The sequence below is a fragment of the Poecile atricapillus genome, chromosome 10 (assembly GCF_030490865.1).
Source record: "Poecile atricapillus isolate bPoeAtr1 chromosome 10, bPoeAtr1.hap1, whole genome shotgun sequence".
Lineage (NCBI taxonomy): Eukaryota > Metazoa > Chordata > Aves > Passeriformes > Paridae > Poecile > Poecile atricapillus.
In genome coordinates, this window is record NC_081258.1 from 19225242 (window position 1) to 19236227 (window position 10986).

The window sequence follows — 10986 nt, forward strand, 5'->3', positions numbered from 1 at the left end:
TTCCAAAAATGTGGGAAAGTTTATTTATTTCTCCGTGCATTCCTGATTCGCAATGTGCTCTCTAAAAATGTCGCTAAGATTTAGGCTAACCGAGCTCATGCTAAATTTAGCAACTATATTTTAAATAAACATTCTTTACGCTTTGCTGAGCCGGCTTTGAAGCTGGCTTAAAACAAATCGTGTTCGCATGAACATGAGCAATGTTTGACTTTGGCCTAAGAGAACATCTGAATAAGTAATAATGTATTATTCTCTATAATCCGAAAATGAGATTTTAGAGGTTTAATTCAGTCAATTTAGGAGAGATTCCTATGAGGGATAGCGAATCAGGCCTGGATTATTTCTGGAAGGGCCCATTCTGTTCTCCCTGACCACACAAAACTTCCTTTCGGTGTCTTGTTAGACGCTGGAGCTGCGAGGCTCAGTGAAATCAGCTGTGACTTAGCACGCACTGCGTTTGAGGAATCTGGCCCATTTTAAAGCACTTAATGATTTGTCTGGATAAAGCACTAAAAATATACTGTGGGGAGCAATTATGCAACGTCCAGACTGATGGATTGCATAACCTCATAGACCTTTTCCATCTGTAACTTCTCTCATTCTGTGATCTTGTCTTCTTGGTCTTTCACTTCAAATCAAATATGTGATCTGTTTAATATCCCCAACGCTGTCTCCTGGGAGATCTCTTCTCTGGGTGTGTGGGGCTATGAATCAAGTGAGGAAGCAGATCCTTCTTCCCCTTTTTGCTTTGGGAATTGGCTGCTCATCACACCAGGCTTAGGAGCAGTCTGCAGGAAGCCAGTGGGTTTTGGTGTGGAAAGGGATGGTCCCTCCCTTACGTGCTTTCTCTGGTAAAGAATGGAAAGAGAATTAACTTTTAAAATGGGGTGGGGGAAGGAAAAGAAGCTGCAAAGTCCCTCAGATTTATGTCACCTTGGAATCAGGCATGGACACCCACACCTTGAGTGACAAATCATCAAGGTGACTTCTGCTCATTTCATAAAATATAATCAAATACTTGATTATATTTTATACCTGCTATGGGACCAACTTAAGGAGAACACACACTGAGCCTACTTAAAGACTGGAAGCCCCATTTATGAGAAATTAAACTCCAGAATTATTTTAATATGCTCAATTTTCAGTTCCCCTCATAGGAAACTGGTGTTTGGAGCAAAGCCGCTCTGGGAACCAAACAACTCCTCTGAGAGCTTCTCCCCTCTGTGATCTCCCCTGCTCCTAGGAGTTAAAATTGGCTGCAGAGCTCGGAGACGGGAAACCTTGCTGGGTTGGGAGAGGTCATTCCTCTGCAGAGGAAGGGGAAGGCATCTCCATCGCCCACACAGGCACTGTGCTGTTTATTCTGCATCCCAGGCTATTTTCTCCACTTCTCCCCAGTATTCCAGACTGGTGTTTATAGCCAGCCCTGAGAGGTTGGGAAAGCCAGGAGGAGGAAGATTCCAGGGATGAGGGAAATTCTGGGTGGCAGTTCTGTGCTTGGCAGCTGCTTTTTTGGCTTGTGAAGCAGGTGTGAAACCACTGGCACAGATTCCTTGCAGCTTGTCGTGTCCTTGATGTTTCGGAGGGCTGCACAGCACCAAAACTCACATGGATGTGGGGAGGATTAAAGGATGCTCAGCCCCATCCAAAGGGCAGGAATTGGTGTACTGACTGCACACTCATTGCTCTGCTGTTGTTTTTACTGCGTGTTTTTATTTTATGTTTTTACTGTATGTTTTTATTGTACCATGACTTCTCCCCTCTCTATAAACAGATGACGTGCAAAAGCCGTGTGTGGTTACTCATCCAGCCTGCTGGCAATAAGACCCTTTTTCTTGGTGTTCATGCCCTGTTACAGCACTGGCCTGATCCCAATTAATTCCAAATTGCCCCTCAGAACTGCTCACCGGGTTCTGAGCTCACTGGAGTTAGTGTCACTTTTGTGCAGAGCATGTTAAGTTTACTAATTTCACTCCCTCAAGCGAAACCAAAATCAAGCTCAAAGCGGCTTTTAAACACTGCAGCTGTACTTGGTCCCACTCCACTCCACCAAAACAGAAATAAGATCAAATGTCAAAGCAAAGCTTCACAAAGAAACAAATTCCCATTGCGTAGAAAAAGCTGGGTTTCCAAAAAAAAGTGTCTGTGATAAAAATATACATCGTGTATTAAACTGAGACTCACTTTTTTTGACCACTAAAAAACTGCTCTTGTGCAGAAAGGGCTCTGATGGGGAGAGGTTCCACATGTGTGAGTAGAAGAGGAATAAAAGCCCTGTTTACAGGTCCAAAAAGGTATTTTGGGGGCTGGAGCAGGAGCTGAGAGGTGACAAAATTGGGGGTCACAGCGGGGAGGCCACATTAGGAGAAAGGGAAACAGAGGAGCTGATGGCACGGGTCAGAAGTGGTGACTGAGAGCATAAATATCCACTTTTGGGGGTTAAAACCTTTCCATGGGCTGGTCAGTGGGGACACTGGGGATGGTGGATCCCTCCCTTTGGGAAGGGCTTGACTGAGATCCACCAAACAACTCCTGGAGGCAGCATCAACCTCCCGCCTCACCCTGAGCCCACATCACCACTCAGGGGGTGGAGAGAGGATCTCAGGTCTCTGCTGGGCTCGTTCTCCTCCTCCTGAAGCTTCCTGTGGCTGATGTCACCTCCCAGAGCCCAGGCTGCCGGTGATGGCAGTGCCCAGCCTGGGATGGAACCTCCTGGCGAGGTGGCCCTGCCTGTCCCCGATGCCACCCAGGAGTGGCACTGCAGGGCCAGCAGGGGCACACAGGGAGCTTTAACCCTCCCAGCACTCTGCCAGCCCTGGGAATTACGGTGGGGACTGAGCAGTGACACCTTCACAACCTTTTACAAGCGTTTCTTCATTTTCTAATTCAATGCCAGAACTTTAAGCAAGGGCCTCAATAGATATTCAAACAGCAGCTGTCAGAAATAGGAAGTAAATAAGAGATTTTATTAAAATAAAGTCTATTTTGCAAATCTGCTTTTAAAAAATAAAATCTCTTTTTATATTCTCTTTTTTCACATTGAGAAGCTCCAGCTCAGCCTATCCAGGGATCTGGGGATCTGCCTATGAACATTCTATTTTTTTGGGGGAAGCTAAATAACAATTCTCACTTTTTGGAGATTTTCTGTCCTTCCCCTCTTTGCCTTGGACTGGAATGAGCAACCCTGGTCCAAATATCAAGGAATTGATGCCAACCTTCCTCTGCAAAAACTGAATCAAAACTCACCTGGAAACCCCACATTTCCAATATCCAGGTGCTCATTTAAGAGCAAGCTTTGCTTTTGAGACGGGGTGGGATGAAAGAAGGGGAAGACAAGGAGGAACAACAATTTTGGGGAAGATTTCATCTGTTTCAAGGAACAGGTAATTTCCCAGGAGCTCATTTGTATCTTTTCGTGACCCATCATGTCAGCACCAGGATGCAGGCCCCACTCCTCCATCCTCCAGCACAAGCCAAGGGGTGTTTCACATCACACCAGCCACACTCCTGAACAAATATACCTTTATTGGATATAGGTTTGGTTCCATAATGAAAATTGAGAATATAATTTGGTTTTTTTCCAAAAGGGCATTTATCCACTAATATACAAAAAGCCTCTATTTACGGCAAACAAAAATACAAAATATTCCTGATTTCTTGCAATGTGTCTTCCTTCTTTCCAAGAAAAGAAAACTTTAGAAACATAGCTGATGTCTCTTTATTTTTTTCCCTGGTATTTGTCCTGGCCTCCACAACCCTGCCTCAGTCTTTTTTGGTCAGAAGCAACCGATCCCAGTAAGACATGGAAAGCAGACACAAGTCCATGTTTGCTCATCCATCCACCTCTTTTTGGCCAGATCCATGAGCAGAAACTCTGTGGGGATATTCCAAAGCACCGGTGCAGGGCAGGAAAGCAGCTCCACGCCGTGCTGGGTCCAAGCAAGCAGGAATATTCAGGATGAGCCTGGATTGCTTGGTCTGCCATGAGTTCAGCTCCTAGGCCAGTGGGGAATATCAGGAATTATTATGCGCCTGTGGGTATTGATGGCAAAATTTTGGGCATTATTAATACCTGTGGGTATTGATGGCAAAACAAAACTCATCCTCCTCCTCCTCCCGGGGTGGGGCTTGGCTTTCAAAGGAAAAATAAAAGAAGAAAACAGAGACCTGAAGGGCTCCAGATTAACCTGGTCTGAGGAACCTGAGGGATGCAAAGATTAAAGGTGCAGAGCGAATCCCACGGGGCTTGGGGGCCAGCGTGGGCATTCCCCCGGTGCTGCCTCTTCCTCCACCGCCCACGGGAAAACAAAGCCGCTTTACCTTCAAAAGTCGCTCTGGCAGGGAGGGGTGGGAGGCACCCGCTAAAGAGAGTCCGCAGCAAGATGCGCCTTGAAAAATGCCCTGAAATCCTGAGTCACCTTTAAAACACCGCATTGGGGTTTGTTTTGTTTTAGGTCTTTACCCGCCTGGTGAGGTCTGAGTCCGGTCTCTCCCTCCCACCGCGCCCCCCGGAGCAGCGCTCGGGGCCGGGGGGCGTCAATCGCGGGGCACCTACTGGAAATTAAACACCGCCTCGGAGAAGGGCAGAGGGAAGCAGGAGAGGAAGGGGATGCCGATGTGGTAAAGCCTCCCGTGCACCTGGGAGTCGAGCATGAGCGAGGCGTTGAGGGCCGGCCCGAAGCCGCCGCTGGCCACCAGGGAGCCGGCGGGGCTGTCCCGGGCCGCCTTGGGGGCTGCCCCGGGGGGCGGCGGCCGCAGCCCCCGCGCCAGGATGCTCTCGATGCTGAAGCTGCGGCCCCGGGGGCCGCTCTTGTGCGGCGGGGCGGCAGCAGCGGGGAGCGGGGCCGGGCCCCCGGGGGAAGCCGCTGTTCCCCCCCTGCCCGGCCGCGGGAGCGCCGCGTCCCCCGGAGCCGCGGCCGCGCCGCCCTTGGCCCGCTTGGGCTCGACGGGGCGAGCGGGTGGCCCCGGCTGCTCGCCAGCCTTGGCGTCCGGAGGGGCCGCGGCTTTGGGCTTCCTCTTCCTGCGGCGGTAGTTGCCGTTCTCGAACATGTCCAGGCACCGCGGGTCCAGGGTCCAGTAGCTGCCCTTGCCCGGCCGCCCCTTCTCTCGGGGCACCTTGACGAAGCAGTCGTTGAGCGAGAGGTTGTGGCGGATGCTGTTCTGCCAGCCCTGCTTGTTGTCGTGGTAGAAGGGGAAGCGGTCCATGATGAACTGGTAGATGCCGCTGAGGGTCACCTTCTGCTCCGGAGCCTCTTTGATGGCCATGGCGATGAGGGCGATGTAGCTGTAGGGGGGTTTCTGGGGAGGGTCCTGCCGGGATATCGCCCCCCCGGGGGCGAAGCCGAGCGCTGCCGGCAGGTAAACCATGGACGGGCTGCCCAGGGGGGAGAGGTGGCTGCCGTAGATGTGGCTCATCGCCGGCGGGCTCGCAGCTCCGCGTCTTCCCCCTCGGAGCCGAGCGAAGGGACGGGGCAGGGCAGGAGCGTGGGGCGAGTCCACCGGGGAGCTGTTTGTGCGAGCTCAGCTCCCAGCCCTGCCTGAAGGAGCTCGCTCTGCCTCTGTCCCTGCTTCATAGCTCTTAAAAAAAAAAAAAGAAAAAAAAAAAAAAAAAAGAGGGAAAAAAAAAAAGTTAAATAATTGTTGTAAGTTTGCTATTATATGTTGACTTAGCGCTGGAAAATAAATTGTCTCTGATAAACAGTCGTTTGTGTTCTCAGCCCACCCACATTAATTAAAATTTCATTGCTACAAAACTCCGAGCTCTCTCCACGTGTCTCGCTGGTACCAGCCAATGGTCTCCGGGTTATTCCTTCATTTGTTTATAGAATTAGTCTGTTGATAAGTCTGCCCACCCAAGTCGAATCAAGCTGTGTTTATTTGGAAAAATTTCCGGGCACCCAATATATAAACGCACTGATCTGATGTTTGAAATATCACGTCCACCCTTTGACGCTGTAAGCACACACAGCAGAGCAGGATGTACACTGCTGGAGCTGGGGAGCAGCGGGCAGGGATCCCCGCAGCAAAAGTGGGACATTAAACAACACTAAAATTAAAAAAAAATAAAAATAAAAAATGAAGAAGGGAAAAGAAAGGGGTGGATGAGGGGAGGAGGCAGAGCTGCGATGGCGAGGGAGGAAAAGGGAAGGGGGACTCAGGTGTGGAGGTGTCCTTTGCACCTCCCGCTGCAGGGGGTTTTCCACCCCAAGGAGCCCCCCGGGGACGGGCGAAGGGGGACCCCTGGCCCAGCCCCGCTCCCAGCCCGAGCAGGCAGAGCTGCGCCGGGGGAGACTGCAGCAAAAGGGGAATTTGGCAGGCCCGGGAGGAGGCTCAGTATTTGTGAATGCGGGCCTGTTGCTTTATATTATGTACTTTCCTGTTTATAACAAGGAGGGGGATTATAACAACTTTACAAGTGCACACAGCTGGCCGGTGCTTACATTAGGAATTTGTGATGCTCTTTTTCTGTATAAACGTCCAGGTTTGGGTTTGGGGCTATGTTTTCTGTTGTCGGATTTTTTTTTTTTTTTTTTAAATTTACTGACGTAACAGCTTTAATCCGAGGGCCCCGTGGGATTCCGATGCAGTTGGAGGTGTCGCCTGTGTCCCCAGTCCCCCCGCGGGTTTAGATCCCTGTTCTGTGGAGCATCTTTTCTCCGAGGGAGGGAAGAAGAGGCCTGAGGGGGATCCTTTCTCCTTCAAAGAGAGATATCCCAACAGCGCAGCTCCCACGAGGCTGCTGGGATTTTTACCTGGCAGGGAAAGGTAAAAGCCGAGCTCCGGCTGTCCCCCAGCACCACCCGGTCCTGGCGATGCCTCCATCTCCCCATCCCCGGATTTCTCCGCAAGTTCCCCTTCACCCGTGAGATTTCTCTCCCAGTGTCTCTCCATTGTCGGGAGAAGGATTTTCATCCCCGAGGATGCTGTGGAGCTCCGGACGGGTCCTGAAAGCTGCAAACCGCCAGGAGAGCCTGGGAAACGCAGCCGGGGTGCGCAGGGAGGCGACTTCTCGGGCGGGGGTGTGGGGGTCTCCCCTCTCACTGGCTGGGCCCACTCGTGGGAGGGGAACTCACCCCTCTAACACCGCCCTCGCCCGAAATTCCGCATCCCTCCCGCGCCCTGCGCACCCCCGCCGGCCCCCGGGAGCTCCAGCACCTGCCCGCCGTGCCGAAAGCGCAATAAACCCCCAAATAAATAAAAAAAAAGAGGTGAAAGGAGGGATTTGGGGGCTTACATCCTCTCGGCACTGGGGAGCAGCACGCCCGGGCAGCCTCCCCGCCCCTGGAGCATCCTCGCCGGGGAGGGATGGAGCAGAGCGCGGCGCATCCTCAGAGCAGCCGGCCGAGGGTCTTCCCCCCCTCACCCTCCTCCTCTCCCCACCTCGGGGAGTCCCCCGCTCCTTGAGACACTCCAGGCACGGATTAGTAAAATAATAAATACTCGCGTGTGCGGCAGGAGACAGTCACACGGGCTCCCGCTCTCTCCCCGAGCTCCCTCCCCCAGTAAAATTCTCGCTTCCTCCCTTGTTTTCCCCTCTTGGCGGTGGGAAATCCTTGGAGGCGGGGATGCGGCTTTTCTCTCCGTTCCTTCTTCCCGGCTCATGTGCTGTGTGTTATCCCTGTTATCCCTTTCCTGCCGGCGGCATCGCTGGAGCTCCTGAGCTGCGTTATCCGCACAGAATCAGCCTCCGAGCGGCTCCGACGGCTGCGGGGGGACGGAAAAGCGACACAGGGGGATTCTTGGTGATGTTGGTACCGCCGCTCTTTCCCTAAACGGTAAAAAAACAAACAAACAACGCGGAGCCGGCGATGGAGCCGCTCCTGGATGGGTTTTCCCTCCTCTCCAGCTGGCGAGCCCCTTTTAAAGCGGCGGCGAGGAGAGGTTCCGCCCGGAGCCCCCGGCGGGAGCAGGGCGCAAATGAGCTCTCCCCATTCCTGCTGCATCCCGGGAAACGGGGGAAGAAGGGGTGGAAATCAGCGCTCCCCATCCCCAAGGATGGAGGAAAGCAGGGTTGTCAATCAGTGATTCCCACTCCTGCTGCATCCCAGTCCTGGGGGGAAGAACGGGTGTGAATCAGGTCTCCCCATTCCTGATGCATCCCGGGAAATGGGGAAGAAGGAGTGTAAATCAGTGCTCACCATTCCTGCTGTGTCCCAGGATGGGGGAGCAGGGCAAAAATCAGGGCTCCCCACTCCTTCTGCATCCCAATCCCGGGAGCAAGAAGGGGCGTGAATCAGAGCTCCCCATTCCTGCTGCATCACGGGAAACGGGGAAATAAATCAGTGATCCTCACTCCTGCCTTAGTCCTGCCCGCGGGAAATGGGGCTGTACATCCGTGCTCCCCATTCCTGCAGCAGCCCGGGATGTGGGGAACCCAAAATCAGAGCTCCCCACTCCTGCAGCAACCCCGGGATGAGAGGAACCCAAAAGCAGAGCTCCCCACTCCCGGTGCATCCCGGCCTGAGAGAGAACGGGAATGTGAATCAGAGCTCCCCACTCCTGCTGCATCCCGGCTTGAGGGGGAACAGGGCCAAAATCAGAGCTCCCCACTCCTGCTGCATCCCGGCCTGAGGAGGAACGGGAATGCGAATCAGAGCTCCCCATTCCTGCTGCATCCCGGCCTGGGCTCCCTCGGGAATGAGCTCCCGGCAGGAGCTGCCCGCCCCTCGCCCCTGGCCGGGCACGGCGCTGCCCGGACGCGAGGTCGCTCGGTACTGGCCCGGGATGAAGGATGTATTTCCTTCTCTCCCGGCCTTCCAGTGCCGGGTATGGATTTCTGCAAAGTCCCTTCGAAAATGACAGGAGAGCTCATGGCCTTCCTCAAAAACCTCCTGGCCGGCGCCTTCCCACAAACTCTGGGGAAGGTGGGGTTGATTGGGAGGGACGAGACAGCTCGTGCTGGGCTGTGCAGAGCCCTGGGGGGATTCCTGATGGGAATGTATTTCACCCGGGGCCTGGAGCACCAGGGGAACGCTCCCTTCACTGGTCATAGGGACCAGATGGAAACCCGCCGGCCCTTCTCCCCAAAACCGAAACTGTCTGGGGTTTTGGAGAGGTTTGCAAACCCGCTGGTGAATGGAAACACGAGAGAAAAAAAAAAAAAGAAAATATGGAACCCATCCACAATCCTCATCGTCTTCCTGGAGCCACCCTGAGCCCCGGTCCGGGGCCACCGGCCCCGCAGCAGCATCAGCCGGTCCCCCGGGGCCAATCCCGACCCCCTGACCTGCGGGGAGAGCGGCTCTGGGGGCTTCATGCTGCTCCTTCGAGGGGCTGCAGAGCCAAATCTGGTCATAGCTGCCTTCAAAAGTTACTCTGGGCTTTTGTCCTTCCTTCACTTCTTCCCCTCCGCTCCGGCCAGGCTGGAGTCACCTGTCGCGACAGACTCCGATCGCCGTATCGAGCTCCCTATCGCAGCTTTTAAACAGAGCCACCAAAGGATCCCCGCGTCCCGCACGGGGCTCTCGCTTCTCCTGCGGCACCAGCCCACCCCAAAGGGCTTTCCTGCCACACCAGCCCACCCCAAAGAGCTCCTCTGAGACCCCAGCCCACCCCAAAGAGCTCCCTTGAGACACCAGCCCACCCCAAAGGCTCTCCTGAGACACCAGCCCACCCCAAAGGGCTCTCCTGCCACATCATCCCACCCCCAAAGAGATCCTCTGAGACACCAGCCCACCCCAAAGGCTCTCCTGAGACACCAGCCCACCCCAAAGGGCTCTCCTGCCACATCATCCCACCCCCAAAGAGATCCTCTGAGACACCAGCCCACCCCAAAGGGCTCCCATACAACACCAGCCCACCCCAAAGGGCTCCCATACAACACCAGCCCACCCCAAAGGGCTCCCATACAACATCAGCCCACCCCAAAGGGCTCCCATACAACACCAGCCCACCCCAAAGGGCTCCTCTGAGACCCCAGCCCACCCCAAAGTCTCTCCTGCCACGCCAGCCCACCCCAAAGGGTTCTCCTGAGACCCCAGCCCACCCCAAAGGCTCCCCGTGGGGTGCTGGGGGTGACTGGGGACGCGGGACAGGACGATGCTCGCAGTCCCGCAGGAGCTCTCCAGTGGGACAGGAATTGGAGACAGGGGACGGGAGTGGTGCACATCCCGTGCTGGAGTGTCCTGCCGGGGCGAGGTGGGCAAAGAAACACCAAAAAAGAGATTTTGGGGCAAAAGGGATCCCAGGAACTGTCCAGCAGCAGCGCGGGGGGAGGTTGCAGAGCCCTGGGGGTGTCCCGGATCCCGGTACCGCATCCCATCCCTGCCTGAGGAAAAAGGGTCCCCGAGTGCCCGGAGCCACGGTGGGAAGATGTGGGAGCAGCGGCGATCCCGGGATTTCTCGAGGAATGTGGGAAAACCCCCAGCAGACACCTGACTTCAGTCATCTCCCCCCACAGCATCCCCGGGATCCACGCAGGAAAAAAATCCCACGGGAAGAAGGTCTGGACCGGGGAAGAATTCTTTCCCAATTCGTATTTTTCCCCCCTTTTCCTCCTATGTATTTACTTTTCACCATTTTACTCCCTTTATTTCCCTCTTTTTTTAATATTTTACATTCTGTATTTTCTCTTATTAAGAGAGCACTTTGACTTTTATTTCATTAAAAAAAAAAAAAGAAAATATAAAATTAAATAAAAAGCACCCTTTGAGAGCAAGAAAAAACGGCAGGGAGCTTTTTTTACAAGAATGCTCCTTAAAATATAGATCAAGTGAGGCTCAGACATTTTTTCCTCACTTAAATCGAGAATTTCGGTGCTTTTTGCCAGCTTTCAAGCGCAGACGAAATTTAAGGGGTCAAAACCAATTTAGATCATCGATTTCAACAGCCTGACGTGGGTATAACCCCTCCCGAAGCCAAAAAAAAGGGCTTTGAGGGGCACTGGGGGGCGGCGGGAGGTGGAATGGGGGCACGGTTGGGATTTATCCCCTGGAAATGCTGGATGGATGTGATTTTACAGCTGGGAAAGGAGCCTGGCTCCAGAGA

The 10986-nt window shown here is 53.8% G+C and overlaps 1 protein-coding gene across 2 annotated transcripts; it reads right to left on the reverse strand.

Moving 5' to 3' along the window:
* Positions 1-3512: 3512 nt before the first annotated feature.
* On the reverse strand, positions 3513-7715 carry FOXL1 (forkhead box L1). Of its 2 annotated transcripts, none has more exons than XM_058846315.1 (2): positions 6753-7715; positions 3513-5577 (listed from the first exon to the last, which is right to left on the reverse strand). In XM_058846315.1, exon 2 carries the CDS (start codon positions 5413-5415, stop codon positions 4552-4554), a length of 864 nt encoding a protein of 287 aa, XP_058702298.1. In that variant the 5' UTR covers positions 5416-5577; positions 6753-7715; the 3' UTR covers positions 3513-4551. The 2 variants fall into 2 exon arrangements, with proteins under 2 accessions (XP_058702298.1, XP_058702297.1); XM_058846314.1 differs by having other exon boundaries at positions 6441-7715.
* Positions 7716-10986: the final 3271 nt, after the last annotated feature.

Excerpts from the sequence above, each read along its gene's own strand:
- FOXL1 (XM_058846315.1), bottom strand. The coding sequence starts at position 5,415 with ATGAGCCACATCTACGGCAGCCACCTCTCCCCCCTGGGCAGCCCGTCC.